Source organism: Mya arenaria, chromosome 4 (genome assembly GCF_026914265.1).
Source record: "Mya arenaria isolate MELC-2E11 chromosome 4, ASM2691426v1".
NCBI lineage: Eukaryota > Metazoa > Mollusca > Bivalvia > Myida > Myidae > Mya > Mya arenaria.
The window spans coordinates 55,346,103-55,369,000 of NC_069125.1; the positions used below are offsets into that span (position 1 = coordinate 55,346,103).

Below are 22,898 nucleotides of genomic sequence, written 5' to 3' on the forward strand. Positions count from 1 at the left end.
GGGATGTCGTTTAAAGATTTTGCTATTTTTAGCTGTGGCGGCCATATTGTGCAATGGACCAGAACCATTTGAGCAATTTTAATAAAGGACCACCCAAGGAACATTACTGTCAAGTTTCATCAAAATCTGCTGAACCGTTTCAGAGGAGATGTCGTTTAAAGATTTTGCTATTTTTAGCTCTGGCGGCCATATTGTGCAATGGACCGGAACCATTTGAGCAATTTTGGTAAAGGACCACCAAAGGAACATTCCTGTGAAGTTTTGTCAAAATCCGCTTATCAGTTTCAGAGGAGATGTCGTTTAAAGTAAAAGTTTACGCACGCACGCACTCACGACGGACAACCTGTGACGACATAAGCTCCATGGCCTTCGGCCAGTGGAGCTAAAAAGCATGGCACAGTTCAGTTTAATAGGTACATAACAGTTTGCTACATGCAGGTGCATTTGCAGAGTACTGTAGAAATGTTACGAGCTGATGCTCTTCCATAGCAAGGATTGTCTCTCTAGTTATTGTAGCAAGTAGTTCTCTCAATCAAGACCGACAACACATTAACATTTACACTATGTACGTCTTGGCAGATGTTGTATGGGTATCAATAATTTTCAAACAGAGTTAATTATGACCTTAACATATTTTTTTTTCACATTCCAAGCATCTTAAATATTTAAAGATTCCAAATGATAAAGTGCTATATAACATATGAACTACAAATTTGATTCATTGTGTCATTGTCAATGACCTTTACTTCAATGTCAAAACATTTGCAGCAGGGCTAATCTACAGAACAAATTACGTACTAAACATTGACCTTGAGGCAATTTATGCACATTTACATGTGTATCAAAATAACTTGATTGCAAAACATAAAATTATTTTGTTCTTTTATTACGCATGGACAAGCCTTAGCAAATTATATTTTCAAATTGTCTATTCTAATAAATTGAAAATATGTATAACACCATGCATTATAAGACATGCTTAAGTGACTCAATTCATATAATAACAGTAAGAGAAAAACCAATTCATAATATACTGGGTAACCCTCAGATCAACATATAACTTTGCCCAGGTAGGACACAATATACAAAATAAATTCATCACCACTGCTGGAGCAATTTCCCATATCCCCATCATGCCAATGACCCATCTACTTGATCAAAGGCTATGGTGTCAGTTGGTATATTATGATCCTGACTGCTACATCTGATCAGGTAAAGAAAATGGTGCCCCTTAATGACTGAGTATATAATTACACCCAACAGAGAACTCGTTATCTCAGGATGAGATTTCATTATTACATATAATTGCAATAAAAACGGAGGTAATCAGTACAATCAGATTCTGTAACACATGCCTTTTCAACGAAACTCATTTCTGCACAGTAAAAATATAGTGGATTTCAGCTAATAAATATAACCACATAAAAGAAGTAACTCAGTCAAAGCAATTGACATGACAACTATCAAAGAGCCTCAAGATAAGGCAGGCTTATCAGTTGCATGTTGCTATCCACCATGACCTCCGACAATCTGCACTTATCAACAGTAGTGTAATACGCTGTTTTCTATATATATATATATTTTGATTTCATTCTGATAAACCAAGTTAAACACTCGCATAAAACTACAAAATGTGTTTGTCATTACTGAGGGAGAGCTTAGACAAATAAGAAAAGCCTTAATTCTGACATGATGCTGTATTTATGCATTTTTAGTATTCGTTTAAATCAAAAGTGACCTTTAGTAACCATCAAGAGTTTCTAATCATTTATGTTAACCATACATACTTGACATAGAAAATATGTTGTTCTTAAAATAGGACATGTCATTACTACATAAAGTGCTAGGAAACAATATGAGAGTATAAAAGTGACGATATGCCATGATTTATTTATATTTCGAAAATTGTCTCAATCTTTTGCATTCCATGTTAAATCTAAGGCATATTCATTTATTTTGAGTTTGTTTAGAAATAATTTTAGGGATAAAGACATCTCAGTTAACAAAAAAATGAATGAAAAATGTTAAATCATTTAGTTTAGATATCTTAAAGCACATATAACTAAAGGTTACAAATAAAATATTTGTATAGATAAAAAATCAGATTTTTTAATTATGTGAATGACACAAGTCAAAGAATAAAACGTATATTGATTATGACTATGACCACTTGAAACACATTTGTTGCTTGATATAAGCATTAAATTTTAATTGGATATTAACACATAGCAAAGAAACAAAAAGGTTATTATATAATTCATTAAACTTGTAAAAAAGAAGTGAGTATTTATGGAGAAAATAACTACAGCAAAACCCATAGAGTTTTGACATTTTTTTCTAAACACGTCAACTTTTTTTGTTAAATTCCCTAAAGGAAAAAAGGAAAACTAATCAACCACAATTTAATGTTATGCTTGTTTTATTTTTTTACCACATTCCATGCTACATGTATATTTATCTAATTTCCAAGTATAACTTCTGTATATATTCTTATCGTCTGCTTTTTCATATTTGGCGAAGGACCCAACCTAAGAAAGGGGTCACATGACAAAGTAGGCGTAGCTTTATTGCTATCAGCTTAGTGTTAATTAAGATATAATTATATAATATAATACGTTAACACTGGAGAAATACTTACATTAATCCTACACAATACTCTTCAAGAACAAAAGAAATTAATCTGAATACTCTTCAAGAACACTTGAATGGAGACTTACCTCAAAATACTAATTAGTAAAACATCTAAACACAATAATTAACATTGCTTTTGCACAGAGAATACCTGACCTAACACTTTAACATAACATAACATTGTATCTGCAAACATTGCACAAAGAAAATGAATTGCCTTTATGAAATTGTATATGTACCAACACTTATAACAATTGAGCAAAATGCACCAAACACAGATATTGCAGTGAAATATAGCTAAAGAAACAGTGGATCGTTCAAAAAAGTTCCACTTCATTTCATTTTCTTTTCCACTCTTTACAAAAGAAGTTTCTTCTTTTTCTTTGAAATTTCAAGTATATATGTAACAAGTTTTAAAACAAATATACCATTTTTCTTTTCTTTTTTATTCACAATTGTTGAACAATTTATCATTCACAATCAATTTGTTAAAAATGTACAACATTTGTCATTAATAGATCCATATTGTTGGGAAACAATCTATAAAGCAAACAGGTACTGGGTCAATTTTAATAATTCATACAAATAGCTCTGAAACAGATACTACAAAGCAAGGTATATAAGATCTCATTTTTGAAACCTGATTTAAGTTGAATATAAATCTACGAAAATTACAACAAAGAATTTCCTATTTCATGATTACAGAACAATTATCATGATTAGTCCAGCTGCATCCCTGAATAGTACAGTGGAGCTGTGGTGATATGAATTTATTTAGTCCTATTTCCACTGTTTAATAAATGTGACATTTATGTTTCATGGCTACCAGTGCATGTATGTGTAATGTGTGGGTTTTTCTTGATAATCCACTCTATGTAGCTGCTGATAACGTAACTGATTGTCACCTCTTTCCAGTGAAGGTCACAGACAGAGTGGAAGATATTTGTAAGTTCTTTCTCTTTTTTCTTTCATTTATCATTTACAACATTTACAAATCTCTCCTTTCCTTTATTACAAAAAAAAAAGACCACAACATAACGATTGCAGGAAAATGCAACAACCAGATTACTAAAAAAATGCTTGTGTCAGTCATTGAAATTAGACTTTTGGATGAACAAGCCCGAATTCTTATACTATTGCATAGAATCATATTTTTGAACAAGCCCTGCTATATAAAATTCAGAATTTGAGCAAGCCCAGGTGTCATTTTATCAGTGCAGGGCTTGCGGGCTTGTGCTAATTTCGACCACTGTTGTGTAATAAAAGGAACATAAGCATACATGTATATAAAAATCTTTTACAATACAATTTATATTTCTACATTCAAAATTCACAGAATCTGAGGATCAAATAAGCTACATGTAGCTGGGGGACAGCAACCCTTGGCTTACAATACAGTTTAATTGAAAACAATAATATATAAAGTTACATACAAGAACAAGAGTGCCATTAAAAGGAATTGTCAACGCCTGTCAAAAGAGTTGTCAGTATGTGGTAAGCAGTTACAGACAATTCATGGGAGATAACTCCAAATATCTAAAGCCATTGGAGTGGGATCCCACTCAGTCTCGATATTATGCCCATACAGATAGTAAACCAATATTGGCAACTATTAGACATTTTGCAAATATTTGGCAACAAAAGGTTCAAAAGTCCAAAGCATGCGAATCTAGGATAATCATTATAAAGTTTGAATAACTTTGCTTGATATTGAACTAATTTCAGACATTATGAATAATACCAAAAGCTAAATACTGTTTATGTAAATGAGCAGTGAATTCAAAAATTTAAAAGTCAAGGACCATGACTCCAAAAAGACAAAAATACCTTAAAGCTGCACTCGCACAGATTTACCGTTTTTACAACTTTTTTTTATTTTTTTTGTCTTGGAAAGGGTAAATTTTTGCATAAACATCTGCAAACCAATGATAAAAGATTGCTGACAAAAGATCAGATCGCAGATTTGCCTATTTCCGTTCAAAAAGTAATGTTTAATGGCTTTAATCGTTACATACGGTTTAAGAAAATTGCATAAAACATTAATTTTTGAACTGCAATATAAAAATTTGCGATTCATTTTTTTTTGTCAGCACTCTTGTATCACTTGTTTCCATGGATTTTTGCTAAAAAATGGCTCGTTCCAAGAAAAAAATAAAAACAATTGTCAAAACGTTCAATCTGTGAGAGTGCAGCTTTATGGTTATCAAATTCATTGAGATTTTATGTCCAAATAAATTGTTTCAAATTAAAGACAACGAGCTTCATTTTGCTGACGCAGATGAATTTCGTTCAATTTTGAAAATTCAAGGACCATAACTCCAGAGAGACTAAAGTAACTTGGCTGGTTATCAAAAAAATTTGATTATAATGCATATAAGGATTGTATCAAATTTGTTTACAAAATACTCTGTCCCTTAAGTTGAGGAGTGGACATTTATTCAATTAGGTCCAATTTCCAAAATTGAAGGACCATAACTCTAAAATTACTACAGACTACAGTTATTTAAATGGTTTTCAATCTCATTCACAGCACTTTAATCGTGAACATTGTTAAAACATTGTTGCCAAGTTTTGTGATTATTAGGTTTATAAGCATTGCTATGTCTGAACACAAACAAGATCATTTCTGGGTCCAATGCCAAACATCACCCAAAATGGGCGATCTCATATTTCGTCAAACAAATGACAGGGCAATGAAAACTGATAAAAAAAATTCTGACATCATTTAAAAATATTGCATATTCACAACAGTGAGCCTTTCTGTAAACACAATAGCATGCACAATGTCATGACCTCCAGAAATATGGATTCTGTTCAAGTCTTCGTTGGAAGTTTTCATACCACTGAGAAAGCTTACTCAGTGGAACAAATGTCTCTGTGGGATTAGGGGTCATCTGGGGCTGAGTTAAAGCAAAGGAGGACATGAAGTTGTAGACATTTTCGCACATTTTCTTGGAAAACTCTACGAAAGGTTCTACAGCAGATGTACTGGCTATTGATGCAGGTGTCTGCTGGGCAAGCTGGGACTCAGGCTCTACCGAGATGCCAATCTGGGCCAGGTGGGTCTGGGCTGTCATCTGGCCAAATGGATGGTTGCTGCTGGTTGCATCTAACATGAGATTAAAATTTTGTACTTTTATGTTGTACATTATGTTTCAACACAGTTATCACAACAAGAATATCTAAATACCTATTGTTGTAGTTTGTGTTATTTTTCATCTCAATATAAGCTTTAAAAAATTATCAGTTGAATATTAGGTAAAAAGATAATACACAATATGTATTATGACTTTTATGTAAAACACCCCCCTTCACCCCTCAAAAATATAGAAGAAAGAAATAAAGAAACAAAAATGATATTAATGGAGGTTGAAAGCACAATTTTCATGTTTTTCAGAAATGCAGTTCTTTAAAAAGACTGGACTTACCAGAATGTTTAAGATTTGTTATCTTGAAAATTGCACTTGGTTTGTTGTTGGTGATATGGCCTAGTAAAATCCATGTCTGCCCAGCTGGACTTGGCCATGAGAAGTACACTGAAATATTTGGCAAAAGGGTTGGACATAACTTTAATTGAAATAGCAATGCCCCTGTTGGTGGGCATATTAAAATATCGCTGTCCATGCGTCTAGTGTACCCTGTACAGGCTTTAACTTTTGTCATGCTGGGAGAGATATTAAAAATTCTTGGCTCATGTGTATGGTACATAAAAGCGATGTATCGCATTCAAGACCCACGACACTACTTCCAAGATCACACTTCACGTTTAATCATTATGGAATGCTGCATATATGCACAAAGATATCTGTGTCTGGGCTGAAAATTTGAAATGATTAAGCTTGAATTGTTAGCTTTTTGTCTACAAATGAACCAAAAATGCAAAGACTCTCAAATAATGATTTCAAAGATAATGAAAAAGAATGTTTGCATTTACCTGCCCCACCAAAACCATCAGGAAATGGAATCTGCCCAGTCATGAACACAACGATGTGATTTATGTTGTCTGCATCTGGGATGTTGAAAATCACCTTGTTTTCACTCACTGGCTCTTCGTTGGTCTGCACCTTTAATGATATGTACATATTACATATATATATATATATATATATATCAGCAAGCCTCCTCTGGATCTGTCCATGTTAAGACAGACAGAAGAGAAATTCTGGATGCTCCTTCTTGCAAAGGGTTGCTCTATTGGTAATATGGAACAAAAAAATCATATCTTCTACCAGCCAAATGACAACAGATAGATATACATGTATAACCATCAATACAAATGTAAATAACTGTTGTGCATGCCTCATCAGCCTTTAGACTATTCTATAACAATCTGTGCAACCTAAAATGTTAATGATAATCATCCTTACTTATGAATAATTTCAGAAAAAATAGCGTTATGTCAATATAAACAAGAGCATCCCTTTGACTTAGAAGTGAATACAATAATGATGTATGTGCCTGTCGAAAGCGATAAAAAAGTCATATTAAAAAGTAAACAGTGACCATAACTCTCAGGGGCCCAAAACACAATCTCATGAAAGGTCTCTATGAACTCTTTATATATACCAAGTTTGCCTGCAATATGTCGACACTTAAGTTATTCAACACCAACCATTTTTTTATTAATAGTAGCTTTGACCTTGACCTTGATCCTAGGGGCCTCAAACACAATCCCATGAAAGGTCTCCATAAACGCTTCCTATATACGAAGTTTGGTCACTATATGTAAAACCTAGCTAAAATTATTCTAAACATATGTGACTTTGACGCTGCCCTCGCACAAGCCTGCCCGAACATTGACGCAAGTCATTCTAATAACTTGTTTTCCCTTTGTGAAAACCTGGCTAAGAATATAAAAATGTGCCTGTCAAAAGAGATAAAAAGAAAATTAAACAAGAGCTGTCACAGTATGTGACAAATGCCCCGAATGTGACATTGACCTATGAACAAGGTTAGTACATGAAAAGTTAAAGATCAAACAAATACAAATGGCAAGTTATTTTAAATTACCTTTGAACATAAAACAAGAGGGCCCTGAAGGTCCTGAATCGCTCACCTGATCCAATAAAGATCATCAACAATAACATTCTGATCAAGTTCCATGAACATATGGTCATAAATGTGGCCTCTAGAGTGTTAAAATACTTTTCCTATTATTTGACCTGGTGACCTAGTTTTTGACCGCACATGACCCACATTCAAACTTGGCCTTGAGCTAATCCATATAAACATTCTGACTAAGTTCCATGTACATACAGTCATAAATGTGACCTCTAGAGTGCTAACAAGCTTTTCCTATGATTTGACCTTATGACCTAGTTTTTGACCACAATTGACCTAGATTTAAACTTGACTTAGAGATTACTAATATAAACATTTTGACCAACTGTCATTAAGGTAAAGTTATAAATGTGACCTCTAGAGTGTTAACAAGCTTTTTCTTAAATTTGACCTGGTGACCTAGTTTTTGACCGCATATGACCCAGAATCGAACTTGACCTAGAGAGTATTAATATTAACATTCTGACCAAGTTTCCTGAAGATACAGTCATAAATGTGACCTCTATAGTGTTAACAAGCTTTTCCTTTAATTTGACCTGGTGACCTAGTTTTTAACCCCAGATGACCCAATATTGAACTCATCCAAGATTTTATTGAGGGTAACATTTTGACTAAGTTTCATTAAGATAGTGCCCAAATTGTGACCTCTAGAGTGTTAACAGTCAAATTGTTGACGACGGACGACGGACACAGGGCGATCACAATAGCTCACCTTGAGCACTTCATGCTCAGAGAAGTGCTCAGGTGAGCTAAAAATACCACCCATACTTGACAACCTACATTCTTATGTCCTTATATTCAGCATTCCATTGTGAATAAACACTAAGTGTATCTTTCACCTTAGAGGTAGGGACATGGGTCTTGCACGCGACATGTCGTCTTGGTATGTCAAACACATGTGGCAAGTTATTTTAAAATCTGTCCATACAAGAAAAAGTTACAGCCCAGACACAACAACCAATACTCTGTGTCCTTATATGCAGCACTCTATTGTGAATAAACACCTAAGTGTGACCTTGACCTTAGAGGTAGGGACACGGGTCTTGCACGAGACACGGCGCCTAGCTATGTCGTACACATGTGGCAAGTTATTTTAAATTCTGTCCATACAAGGGAAAGTTATAGCCCGGACACGACAACCTATACTCTATGTTCTTATATGCAGCATTCCATTGTGAATAAACACCTAAGTGTGACCTTGACCTTAGAGGTAGGGACACGGTTCTTGCACATGACACGTCGTCTTGGTATGTCGAACACATGTGACAAGTTATTTTATAATCTGTCCATACAAGGGAAAGTTACAGCCCAGACACGACAACCTATACTCTATGTCCTTATATGCAGCATTCCATTGTGAATAAAAACTAAGTGTGACCTTGACCTAAGAGGTAGGGACACAGGTCTTGCACGTGACACGTCGTCTTGGTATGCCGAACACATGTGGCAAGTTATTTTAAAATCTGTCCATACAAGGGAAAGTTACAGCCAGGACAAGACAACCTATACTTTATGTCCTTATATGCAGCATTCCATTGTGAATAAACACCTTCGGGGGCATAAAAAAGGGCCATAATTTATATTTAGGGTTAGAATGGAGTTATGTTACCTTATTGTAAGATGGTTATCATTAGTTGTGAAAAGTTTTAAGTTAATGAATGAAGGGTATAGAAGTGCTTTTTTTTTTTTTAAATCCAAACTTGCCTTAAAACTTTAACCTGCCCTAAAACTTTAACCTAAGTTCCGAAGTCAATCAGGGGCCATAACTTGTATTAAGGATACTATGGAGTTATGTTACCTCATTGTGTGATAGTCCTGAACAACTGTGTTAAGTATTATGTCAATTGAATAAAGGGTATAGAAGTTATTAATAATTATCCTAACCCGCCCTTAAACTTTAACTTAAGTTCCATAGTCAATCAGGGGCCATAATTTGTATAAAGGATCGTGTGGAGTTACCTTACCTCAGTATGTGATGGCGGTGAAGAACTGTGTGAAGTATTAAGTGAATTGAATGAAGGGTATTGGACTTATAAGTGAAAATCCCAACTTGCCCTAAAGCTTTAACCGGACACCCTCTTGGGCGAGTAGTATAGCCCTCCTTATTCTTCGAATAGTCATGCTAAAAATGTGGCCACAGTGTAGATTATTTGCTCACAACCTTCTTCGACAAAACAATTAGACATAATTTTGGGGATTCTACTAATGCCTTTCACCATATGATACAAAACGTAAGAAACACTTTCAACATACAATTTTTTTCACTACCCACCTTCTCTGTTGGAAGAATGGTCTTATATCACTAGTTTCCATATACTTACACAACAATGGGCTCATTCAAAGGCAAAAAAATAAAAGAAGTTGTCAGAACGATCAATCTGTGAAAGAGCAGCTTTAACATAATTTTTTTTTCACTACCCACCTTCTCTGTTGGAAGAATTGTCTTACATGTATATCACTAGTTTCAAGACATTTACACCAAAATGAGTTCATTTAAAGACAAAAAAAACAAAAAAAAACTGTCATAACGATCAATCTGTGAAAGAGCAGCTTATGATTACATTAACTTTATCACAGTGCCCTTTCTATATTACAAATCCAAGATGGAGCTAATAAGCAAATCATGAGCATTGGATTATCTGATGGTCAATTCGGAGGTTAAATATAATACCTTTTTGTCCATGTTTGTTTATTATGTGATGAGAAGCACACTTGGCTTACATTAGCATTGCAACATGACTTTTTTTAAATAATTTGACATGGTAAAACCTTACATTTCTGTGAATATACATATTTTGTGAGAATAAAAATGCAAGAATTATTCTAATATCTCATTTCAAAGTGAAGATATGGCAATTTGTATGCAGCCACCCTTCACCGCCATTAAAATGCACTAACTGAAAAGTCACGAAATCCTGACCCAAGTTTTTATTTTCATTGTAAGGCATGTAGAACTGCCCAAAAGGCTTTTTTTTACTACATGCAAACATATAAACTGAATAAAACACAGCAAATAAACAAACTAAAATAAATAAACAGTTTCGTTACAAACTGAAACGAGTTGTACATTAATAGCAATTATAGTTTTTTTATTTATTACACTGCTATTTAATAATGGTATATTGATCAAACCAATTATCATATTAATATTATAATATATATAATAATGATTGTCAATTTATGAGTGAATTCCTTCTTTTTGCTGTTGTCTCCTGTTAAATGTTTTATAAATACTAATTTGTGGTTGATTATAAACATGATTCCCATTTGTAAGTTATAATCACATATAAACATCAACTCTGGATTTAAATAGTACATTTACATTACTTTAAGGCATAAAAAGGAAATGGGAAACATGCTTATTAATTTTCCAAATAAGCTTATGTTTTTTGTGTTTAAAAAAAATCAAAATGAAGCCTTATTTGCATTCACTAAATGTGTTGCCTTACTGTATCAATTTATTTTCTACATTATGTAATCTGTGATTTATATTTCAAATAACATGACCCATGATTGGAATAAAATTTATCTGATCTTTTCTTATTACACAAAAACAACGTTTCAGTTAGAAAACTACTGATGTAACCTAAATCTGGCATTTTCTCGGGCTTTATTTTATATAAACACTTCTTTATTACATACTGTAGACATATTTGAGAAGGAAACGTTATGAAACTGGGGACAAACACAAACTTTGTGAAAAAACATTGTTTATTTTACAATTACTTAAAGAATAGACATAAAATGTATTCATTCTGAATGTTAACACCTATTTACACAGGGTGTACTTGCAGTTTGAAGCTGTCAGCAACTGTTTCATGCATTAATCATCAAGCATCTGACTAAGTGAAAACTGTAGTTTCACTTTGCGGCAGCCATTTTGGATTTTTGTTTACATTTTGGCGAAGTCTATAAATGGTCTAAGAACGTTCATAGTCCAGTTGTTTTTGTATCAAAAGTGATAAAAAACTATGAGAGATTCATCCCATGCTTAAAAACAAACCAAATAATCCTTTGTACTTGCCTGAAAACATGAAAAAAACGTTTAATCAAATTTTCACTTTCGTTTTTCTTTTAGAAAAACCATGTTTTCAGTGAACTCTGACTGGTTTCCAGAATATTTCATCATCTAATTAACTATAAATAGCCACATGGTTCTCTGCAAATGTTGATATATGTGTTTTTAAGGGTGTATAAAATCGGTACCAGTATTGGGTCGCCTTCCGTGAAAAATTAATATTCATGAGATTCATAAGGGGAGATTACTACAATTGACTTGGCATCGCTACTTACATACGTTTTACGGAGACCTTTCAATCAGCTGATGACATAGCGTTACTGTCTGTAATCAAATCATGCTAAAAAACTTTTTGAAGATAGAACCAATACGGATATTGCCCAGAAGACTTTTGAGAAGTTGAGACTGGTCATGTTTACTTACAGTATAGGCGCAATTCACATCTATTTGGTGACCATGGCAGTTTTCATATTGGCCTTGGCATTTTTTCCTTAGGGAATGACCAAATATTCTACTTTTGATTTAATAGTTAGCATATTCCACGAGCAGAAATTTGTGTGTTCTGGAAAACGTCACCTTTAATATCAATATTTCACTCGCATTTAGCAAGTCAAATTTCAAAGCGAATTCGGTCGTAAATCAAATATGGACAGCTTTAATTGATTATTTATATCACTTGATAAAGCATAATCACACGTGATAGTTGCCAGTCTGTGCTGATGTTGACCTGTTCGTTTATAATTCAAACAACAGCTACACTATTCAATATTTAAAACTACTTCAGCACATTTTTAGGGTTTGGTGGCAAACTTTAAACGCAAAATTTTGCATGACTGATATTTTGCTGTACACTGAGAAAAGTTAAGACACCCTAATAATAATAATGAAGTGATGAACAGGTTGAATTTACACACGCGAAATTGTATGACAAATTGCCTTACCAGTCGTCCTGAAACGATTATGCCAAACATTTTATCAGAGATAGACTATGTTTCTTAAATGCAAAATATGTTAGCGTTATGTGCTATCATCAATAATAGGTTTTAAAATATAGAGAACAATTGTTTTTTGGATGGTTTTCCCCCAGACGCTTCAGCAAAAGCGCCTGTTTGACCAAGATTCAGTCAGTGCGCGACATTTACGTCATTGCAGACGACGTTTTTCAGAACGCGCGGGGCACGTTAGCAGCACGTAAACAACAACAGCTGTTTTGGCGAAGAAATTCTTATTGACGGAATATATGTTTAGTAAGAATTGTTTTCATGCTGCATAACTTTTCAACAAATGTTTAAAAATAACTTACTTGTAGCCTCTAGTAAGTGGTGTTTCTCACTCTTTGATCCCAGGCAGTCGTTTGTCTTTGACTGCTGTGTCTTTGGTTAATACAGTAGTTGTTATTCACCAGTCAATTGTAACCACGGCCCCCCCCAGGTCCGGGGAATAGCGGGGACTTTGACTTTCGGTCCACCCAACCCCAGCTAAAATTCCCGCCCTGCGGAGACAAACAGACGGTACAAATCCCCGCCAATGCCCCCCGCACCCCAGAGGGAGGGGGGCCGAAATAAATTCAAAGTTTAATAATAATAGTAATACCGGGAGGGAACTAAAATTATCTGGAGCTGTCAATGAATGCTGCCTGGCCAAAGGAATGGCAACCTATTTCTTTGAAAAGAGGTCATAACCCCCAGGTTATATAAGTAAACTGCATTTCCACATATCATGCTTAACCAAATGGTGGTGTACCATCAGGATCCCTCTGGAAAAATGTTAGGTTCAAACCCTGCAATGTGTGTTGTTTAATTAAAATCCATTGAGAAATTTAGAAGTTACATTGCTCACGGTGTGTATCCATATCGATACCCTCTTTGCGAAATCTACTGAAACGGTACCCTCTTTGCACATGCACCGGTCATTCTCTGCTGAAGACAAATCGGTGATGGACAACAAGCCATTAATGTTCATTCAACTGATGAAAGGATGAATGTCATGTGCAAAAGAAGTATACCACAGAACACTAGAATGTTAAAGCTATGTCTTTTTTAGTAATACATGTGCCCATTTTTTAATTACTGCAACTCCACAATAAGCTACACAATAGCGCTGCAATAAGGTACAATAAAGTTATTGTTCTTGTACACAGCATTTCCTCTCATTGTGCTTTACCATTGTATACTGTACAGTTAAATTAAATTCCATTATTTGCTCCTTCATTGACAGAAAAAACCAACAACAGGCAAGCATTGGTACCCCCTTGCAGCATTGTTTAAAAAAAAGATCATTTCCCATTAAAGAAGGTCTAAACTGTTGATTCAAGCCCACTTATCAATTATCTCAGCAAAGTATGTTATATTTTCAATACTGTTTTTATTTGTACTTTTAGCAACAACAGAAAATGGATGAATTTCGAGGAGAATGCACAGAATCTTTGTCATACACAGCAGATGATATGTGTAGCAGATCAAAGATCCCTAAAATGGGAGAGGATTTAGATGATGCTTGCAGTCCACTGCGCAACAAACCAATAGCTGATGAAACAGACACACTTGAAGGGTTACCTTTTGAAAGTACATGTATTGATGATTGTATCACCACAGATCAAAATATGACTGAGGAAAACAAAATAAGTTTAGAAACTGACTTGGATCACCACAACAATAATCCAACAAATTATTTACTGACAGATTTTAATAATAATTTGTGTTCAGAAGCCAGTTGCATGCCAAGTCTGAACTACAGCAGGAATGATCATGTTGATCCTTGCTGCTCAGTACCACTGGATGAAGATGACAAAAGAGTGGCAGAAAACATTGTTAGGAAGCTGTGTAAAAATGGCAAGTTGATGGAGTTTCAGGAAGGGGAAGACTTCATTAAGGTAGTTGGTTTTTACTGTTATGCGATAATCTTCAGCAAAATTAGACTTTGTGATGAACAAGTACATTTACTAGGCCCTTATTCAATAACCGCTCCAGTCTCAAACTCAGTACTAAAAATGTTATTGAATGTGGAGTAGATGATTATTACTGTGTGTATTTATCTACATCTATTTCATGATGTGTGTACTACATATAACATGTTTTATATATATATGTGTTGCATGAGATAGTGGCCTAAAAATAAAATAAAAATCATTCCATTCAGTGTTTTTATCAGCGCTTTTTGGGCTGAAATTTCAGCTTCATTTGTCTCGTAAAAAAGTATACCCAGGCAAAAAAATCCCTTTGACCACCTTTTTTTTTATAGGAGCATAGTCCTCTCAATTTGATGAATAAAAGGTTTGAAAACAAGTTGTACATTACTGGGTATATGAATCATGTTAGTGTTTTCCCCATTTTGCCAAAATGGTGCTATTTTTTCTCTATCAATAGGCCCCACCACCATTTATTTCAAAGTGGAAAACATTCTCATTGGCCTCTGTGCTTGTGCAGTAAATTTAAATTCTGTCATAAGTTGACATACATAAAGGTTTAGCGCCGGCAATTACAAAATTCTACCTTTACATAGGTGATAGTCTATGAGGACTCGCAGGAGGATGAGAACACAGAGTCCGGGGATGAGGCCCCATCATACACTGCTGCCTCCACCAGCTCCTCCAGCCACCTCCTCAAACTTGCCGAACATGCTGACAAGGAAAACCGGTCATTTGTCTTATGGCAATTATACAAATTGTTCTTGTTATAATCACTTTTTATGATGCCTCCTGTTTTAATAAATGATCATTAAATGTTTTCAAATGCTGCAGAATGTGTTAACAGACTAATGTAGTATTATCTTTAAGCTATCTATAGTGTGGGCAGTCGAAAAATGTGCAGCAGTCAGTAGAAAAATGGTAATTCTGTAACTGTCTTAGTTTTCTCAAATGATTGTGGCTATGAAGATCTTTATTTTTCTCTTCTGCTTTTTTCAGACACCTAGGTGAAAATAGTACTCCTCTGAGTTCCAGAGGTCAACACAATTCATCCATGAAATTCAAGGTGAATTATGACATTTTTTTGGCATCTATATCTGCGATAATATATATGATTACATTCTAGCTTCACAAAGTGAAATAATGGTTATATAGGAGTCACGCATGTCGTCGCATCCGTCCGTTTGTCTGTCCTTTTTTGTCTGGTCTCAATCTTTTTCATTCATGGGTGGATTTTAAAATTATATGGCCAAAGTGACCACCATAGCTTGAGGATGTGTAGCACATAAGGCATTTTGCGCCAACCTTCCAGGTCATGGTCACAGCCATCTTCTTTGCAGTATCAGCCTTACTGATGATAGTTTGTGGCACATAATACTGGTTCAATAGTGATGAAACGATTATCGAGTACAATCGATTAATTGTCGCTGACAATGCTATGTCAGCGACAATCGATAGTGGTTGTCCAAAATTGATGTCGCTAATGTTACTTCCGGTAACTACGTATTTTTTGTTTTGTGGTAAAAGTCGTGTAAATGTCAATTTTTCTTTCAAAAAAAGTTACAAAATTGTTTTTAATTGTTTATATATTTCATAAAACCTTCTTCAATAACCTGTCTCTATGGTGTAGTGGGTCCGGTCTTACCTACAAATACCGGAGATCCCGGCGCGATGCATTCTGTTTTTGAAACCTTTTTTGGTATTGTTTGTAATTAACTAATTTACTTTTTTGTGAAAGTTTTATGAAATTTAGATATTCTAATGATATGTTCAATATAACAAGCTATTGAATATTAAGCTGGTTCACAAATATTTAATATGCTTTTACATTGATAAAATGCTAAGATAACTTACTTGATGCGTTGTGCAACATTTTGCACATTGATGTGCAATAAGTATGTGTTTTGTTGTAATGTTTTTTTCATTGAGATATAAAAGACAGAAAATGGTTATGGATATTAACTTACTGTTGCAAAAAGCATGACTATCGCATCACACGTACTGATTTCATGTTTAACCATCTAAATGATCACGATGATACTATGTATAAAGAATGTATTCCTTACTGATATTATGAACTTTTGATTTTGTCCGATAGTAAATCGAAAAGCTTGGTCCGATTCGATTTGATTATCGATAGCAAATGGAGTCCGATTTTCAAACACTAAGTACCAGTACAGTCAAACCTGGTTGAATGGTCACCTGCTTTTAATGGGCACCTGCCTTAACGGGCCACTCCAAATGTCCCCCGTACGTTTTTACTATATAATGTACGTGCATTAAGCGGCCAACTGTCTAACGCGGCCACGGCCACTAATTTTTGTCCCCATGAAGCCATATTAACACTAATTAGCGGCCACTAATCCCTTGTCACTGACACTTCTGCTTATAAATTCTTAACAGCTTTAATTGCGTATAGAAGTTTACGTAAAAGAACGACGGCCTCGGGTATCTCCGTCATCGAATGAAAATGAATATTGCATCACAAGATTGCCGACGATTGCCATGCGTGTTTACTCATCAAGAAATCATGTTTATTACACGTCGGCGAATGTTTTGATCAGAATTGACACAATTATTAAGATAATTAAATAATTACGAAGTTAATTATTAAATACCGACAAAAGCACCGGTTATTATGAATTCACAGTTTGCATTGTCATTCGAAGGCGTGAAACCAGTTGCGATTTTTATTCACTTCAATATTATTTTTCAGAGTGCACAGATTTATATTTCTACGAACGGATATTTACAATGCATTGTTCTTGATATATATTTTTTTACTTTGATTATAGCTGAAAATAAGACTAATCTAAAGTGTTTGACTCTAAAAGAACGTGTATAAAGTTATGAGAAAACGGCCTTAGTGCAAGTGTTGCCGAGGAATTTAACTGTGGAAGGACTCAAATCAATATACATTAAGACACATACTCTATCCCTGAATAAAGCTAAAGTGGCGGAAATGTCAAACCTTGATTAAGGTTATTCCTATCTTCCTTATGTCTCTACATTATTGACATTGTGGAATGTTTACCTTTAGTGAAACACATTCCACTTGATTTCTTTAGTTGCTCTAACAAGACATTATTAACAACACTTGAGCATGTGGGGGTATTAATCACATTCTGTGATCAATCACTAAACACCTTTTCAAGATATTCAAATAAAACAATACATGTTGCCAGAGATAATACACACTTGTTCAGCAAGGCCCATTACTCTTGCCAAAATGATTATTGAGTTATGCCCCTTGTTTGATAGGGCTAGCAACAATATCCCTTAAATTGTGAGTTTACCAATGGTCCATAGTATTCTTCAAACAAAGCAAAGCCTCCTATAATGTTCTGAGTTTGAAGAACCTTAAGAGAATAACACTACATTTAATCAAAGTTGTTCCTGTTAAATTGTTAAGAGCTGTGTTTTGAGTCAAGTTTTTGTAAATATTATAATCTTATTCATAATTGGGATTGTCAATTGGGACTGATTTTGACCCTGTCAAAATAAAAATCAGCTTTATGGCGCTGTTGTTTCATTTCAAGTACTGGTGGTAAATTGATTGCATTATTATATAAAGTACAGATAAAATTATTTGGCCTTATGCATAGGTATCAACAGTTTTGGTTTTAAAATCCATGAGAATAGCAATAGCCTGATTTTGAAAAAAAGTTATTGAAAACTATGCAGATATTTTAGTCAAAAGGCAGTTTTCGAAAATTTGAGAATGCATTAATTTTTCCCCTTCTTTATTCAGCTGAGCGAAACAGAAGCTAGTGACACAGGGCGTTTGTTCACCCCTCACCCAAGAAGTGGTTACATGTTCTACTCGTCAGATGGCTCCAGCCAGACAGTGATGGGGCCTCCCCTTGTGGCTCAACCTATCCCGTCTAACTCAAACACACCTATCACTTCCAGAATGGTTTGTTTATTGACACATTTGAATTGGCCCAGTGATGATGTGGTAACTTTCTGCTCCCTTTTGACCTTAAGTTTGAATTTTGGACCATACTAGAATCTTAAACCATGTTTTGCCAGAGAACTATCTTTGTCAAACTGACCAGCATTGTACGTTGGCAGACACTGACTGCAAAGTATTTCAAGTAAGCACATTCAGTTTCAGTGATATTTCTCATACATTGTCTATTTTTTTATCATTAGACTACCTTATTTTGCTTGTATTTTGCATGAAGGACACTTTATTCATTCATACCAGATGACACCTGGGTCCCAAGGTCTGCTTTTGAACAGCAGTGGTGAGGAGGTGAGCCCATATGACCCATTGGGGGTTCCGTCCCAGCAGGAGCTGCACAACAGGATGCGCTCCCTCGTCAACATGCCCCAGTTTATGGTCGAGGATACAGGACAAGTCCGGGAGCAGCACAACCAGAAGGAACGCAGACGCAGGTTTGTCCTTGTTGCCCCAAAATGATCTTTCACCAACTCTCAATTGTTTTAAATTTAAATAATAACCTATTTATTAAGTTTCTATAACACCAAATTGATTGTTCATAGATGATTGATAAAGTGCACATATCTATCTATTATAAGGATTCATTTTGCTATTAGAGTTACTTAATTGAAACAGTGATTGCTTAAACATTTTAGAATTACGATATCAATTTTCTTATCTTTTTAGAATACCTTAGTCAAATCACATTGTTTGTTTTTCTTTAGAGCAAGGATCAAGGAGGCGTGTAACTTGTTACGTCAGTTGGTGCCAGGGATGTCAGACAAGACAGACAAAGCCACAGTGTTTGAGTTTGCAGCAAGATATGTGCACTTCCTGAAGGCACATACTGGAGCACAGTATGACAAGGTAAGTTCTTACATTAAGGATACACAACAGACAATAAAACAATACATTTTTAGCTTGTTGCTGATGTCGTTTTGCCATCATGTCCTTCCGTGTCTGTTAAAAAATTATGCCCTTGGAAAACTGATAGGACAAGTTTTTGCGTCCTCTGCCTGTTAAAAGTTGAATGATGGCCATAACTCAAAAAATACAAAAACAATGTATTCACAGATATTAAAATCAAATCACATAATTTTTTAATATGCCTCAAGATTTGTAAAAATGCCCATCACTTTAAAACACTTGCCGAGTTATGCCGTTGGTAAACTGATTAAAACAAGAACAAGCTTTTGCATCTGCTTCCAGTGCTCTTATTAACCTTCATTTAAACTGTTGAACCTGATTGTGAATACAAATGCAGCTAATTAAGCGTTTATAAATCATACTTGAGTCTTTCTAATCCTGTGGAGGTAAACACCTAAACCATTTAATCTTTTTTGTTCAAAACATGATTGCAAACATTACCTCAAACACACATATTCAAGAACTATTTATCACAAACATGACATGTATAAGAGCAGGTTAGTTCATTAAAATGCATATTCTGTTTATGATTTATCACACAAATGTCTTGTTTTGTTCCAGGATTTCCTGATGAAATATAGTCCATACTGAAGCATGATGGGTGTTCCCCATGGCATCAAAGAAAACATGATACAAACTAATATTTTTGTTATTTAATATGTTTGAGTTAGATATTTGTAAATTGATTTAATTTATTAAATATTTTGCTGTTCTGTCTTGAAAGCTTTTCAGTTCAATTCATGTTTAAATTGTTAAAAAAGTCAGGTTTTACTTTATGTGCCTATTGTTTTTCATGTCTGTATTAGTTTACAAAAAAGTCAAGTTATTGTCATAGTTTAAGTATCATCAGTGGTGGCGTCATCCTCCAGAAATTTAATGTTGGCCATAACTTGAAAACATTACATAGGTATTTTTTTTTTATTAATATGAAAACTTATATACATCAGCAGTATGACAACATGCTGAGCAAGACCCATAGCTCTGGCTAACATATCTGTAAAGTTATGCCCCTTGATCCATTGAGAAAAACAGACTTGTGCTTGCATCCAAGTGCTGTTATTTTACAATCCAATTTTGTGCTTTTTATTTACTTTGCCATTCTTTGTTGTAATTATATAAACATTTCTTTGTTTTAATACTGCCTATTGTTTGAATATTGCTGTTTATTATTTGTTTACTATTGTTTTAGAATCAACACTTGATTTCAGAAAACTTTGTTAACTATAACACAAATTTACATGTATATTGATGTTATTTGTTGATTTCAAAGAATACCTTTTATTTTTATACTTTGTGTAATGGCTGATGAATATGTGAAAATATGGTGTGCATGCAGGAAGACCACATGCTAGACTGCTTTATGACCCGTGAATGGTTGTCAATTTTGAAGTAAGAATGTCAGTTATTTAGTATTAAAGAATGTTTAGGCAACATGTTCTAATTATATGTATTGTCTTGAGCTTTTTTTATTCCCCCAAGTTATGAAATATGTTCCCTTTAAAAGTAAAAAACACGTAGTTTGAGATTGTTTTATGATGTCATATGTACCCTATTTTACAACTAAATCCATAAAAACGTAACAACACATTTCTCTCATTTTCTTTGTTTATATATAAATATTCTGAAAATGCCAAATAAGTCATTAACTATAACACAGGATCATATGTTCCTGCCATCGCGTTCCTTTTCATCACAATCTAGTTGAAATGCCGGCTTGTAGCGAACCACTCCATCGACGTCTACATACTGAAGGGAAGGGTTTGGATGTGTGTTGTTCATATTGCCCAGAGAGGTGTACCTGAACAAAAAATAGTAAAATAGTTTAACTAATGCTTAAAACATAGAGCTGATTTATTGAATATTTGTCATAAAATATATGAATACATACATGGATGGAGTCAAAAATGTAAATGGAATGATGAAAGATAGTAAGTCAATCAAAGTTTGATATAAATCACATCCCATGGTTATATTCCAATGGTAAAGTTTGATGAGCGAACGAACGAAAGTTTATTTTACGAACGAACGAAAGTTTATTCAATAAAAGGCCTCCAGTCCATAATACATGTTACAATGCAAATCAAATATAACAAAATGCATATATGAAACTAAATAAGAGTTGTGTCTCTACTCTCTTGGTTAACAAAGTTAGGTGCTATCTATAGCTAACATGAGTTTATGAAGGTAAAGAGCAATGGATTTAATATGGGTAACATTTTCCGATGCCATCATATTATAGAAATGAACAATGTCAGTATTTCCACAATACCATGAAAACAATTACTTTTCCCGGAGCAAAGAAGGAAAAAGTTCATGGGAATGATATAAATGAAACAAACATACCCTCTGTCATATAAGCTACAATAAGGCAGACATAGTGTTCGGAGGAACTTCCATATATCCGTGTATGTCCAGTTGAGGAGAGGATTCACTCTCATATATTGGGGCCAGTCTTGGTCAGTCATAGTAAATGGTTCCAAATGCTCTGAAAACATGCAAATTTTAAATATTGTAGACCGATTAAACATAGTATATTTAATCTGAGCAAAATCAAAACAAGCCATTAAAATGTTGGCAAGCAAAACGTTGAAAAGATCGTAACACAAAGTCTGAATACTGATAGGGAAATGCTTCATAGCTTCTTCTCTATTTTTCTCACTTACTCTGTACTTAGCACATATTGATGAGTGAATGTTTAGCCTAGCATTAATGACTCACTTGAGAAAGGGTCTGTTTCCCTGGTCCCCATGAACACAGCTTTAATTTCTGGATGCTGGCAGTGGAGTTCTCCCAAACTGTCCTTTATCCGACCATTGAATTGTAACATTTCCAAACTATACCTAAAAGCAATGTTTTAATGAATTAGAGAACAGAGCTAAAATTGTAAATATTTGCTGGGACCAAGAACGAATAATACTCCCAGATAATTGACAGGATGATTTAGATTCTCTTACCTTTATTTCCTTACAACCAATGGTATCATCAGGTAAACAAGATATGCCTGTAAACAGTGTGACCGAGTTTTGTGAAGTTTTTAGGAGAAAAGCACAAGTTGGGAAACATACGTGAAAGTATGATGCCATCAGACAGTATGATGCATATACCTATGTCTGCCATGCTATGCAATCTTCTTCTGACCCATTCTTCTTTTTCAACATCATAAACTGATTTGCACCAGGCAATTGGGAAAGTATATTAAAAGTATAACTTGTACAGCATGAGGTCAACCAATGCAAACTAACCTATCCCTGGATATCTGTATAAACTTCTCCACCTCAGGAAATGGCAATCTGCTTCTGATGTACAATGACTTCAGTTTAGCGTCAGAGTCTGGCAACACCCTAAGATCGTTACAAAAAAATAATTATGCAGCAAATAAATGAAGATATATGACTGAAACTTGATTGATT

The 22,898-nt window shown here is 34.5% G+C and overlaps 3 protein-coding genes across 4 annotated transcripts in view; 1 reads left to right on the top strand and 2 right to left on the bottom strand.

Annotated features, from left to right (window-relative positions):
• On the bottom strand, window positions 1-13,104 carry LOC128231449 (protein Hikeshi-like). Of its 2 annotated transcripts, none has more exons than XM_052944282.1 (4): window positions 13,014-13,104; window positions 6,566-6,695; window positions 6,060-6,167; window positions 1-5,740 (listed from the first exon to the last, which is right to left on the bottom strand). In XM_052944282.1, exons 2-4 carry the CDS (start codon window positions 6,606-6,608, stop codon window positions 5,418-5,420), a joined length of 474 nt encoding a protein of 157 aa, XP_052800242.1. In that variant the 5' UTR covers window positions 6,609-6,695; window positions 13,014-13,104; the 3' UTR covers window positions 1-5,417. The 2 variants fall into 2 exon arrangements, with proteins under 2 accessions (XP_052800242.1, XP_052800241.1); XM_052944281.1 differs by lacking the exon at window positions 13,014-13,104 and adding an exon at window positions 12,652-12,810 and having other exon boundaries at window positions 2-5,740.
• On the top strand, window positions 12,838-21,027 carry LOC128231448 (uncharacterized). Its single transcript, XM_052944280.1, has 8 exons — window positions 12,838-12,957; window positions 14,091-14,582; window positions 15,212-15,345; window positions 15,615-15,681; window positions 18,367-18,531; window positions 18,826-19,016; window positions 19,287-19,428; window positions 20,050-21,027. The coding sequence occupies exons 2-8, from the start codon at window positions 14,103-14,105 to the stop codon at window positions 20,077-20,079; spliced, it is 1,209 nt and encodes a 402-aa protein (XP_052800240.1). The 5' UTR covers window positions 12,838-12,957; window positions 14,091-14,102; the 3' UTR covers window positions 20,080-21,027.
• LOC128231447 (FAD synthase-like) overlaps window positions 21,013-22,898 on the bottom strand; it is a 9,369-nt gene continuing 7,483 nt past the window's right edge. Inside the window, exons 9-12 of the mRNA XM_052944278.1 lie at window positions 22,731-22,829; window positions 22,207-22,328; window positions 21,832-21,973; window positions 21,013-21,286 (exon numbers count right to left, since the gene is read on the bottom strand). Of these exons, the coding sequence (XP_052800238.1) occupies window positions 21,148-21,286; window positions 21,832-21,973; window positions 22,207-22,328; window positions 22,731-22,829 (502 nt within the window). The 3' untranslated portion in view covers window positions 21,013-21,147. The remainder of the gene's footprint in view (window positions 21,287-21,831; window positions 21,974-22,206; window positions 22,329-22,730; window positions 22,830-22,898) is intronic.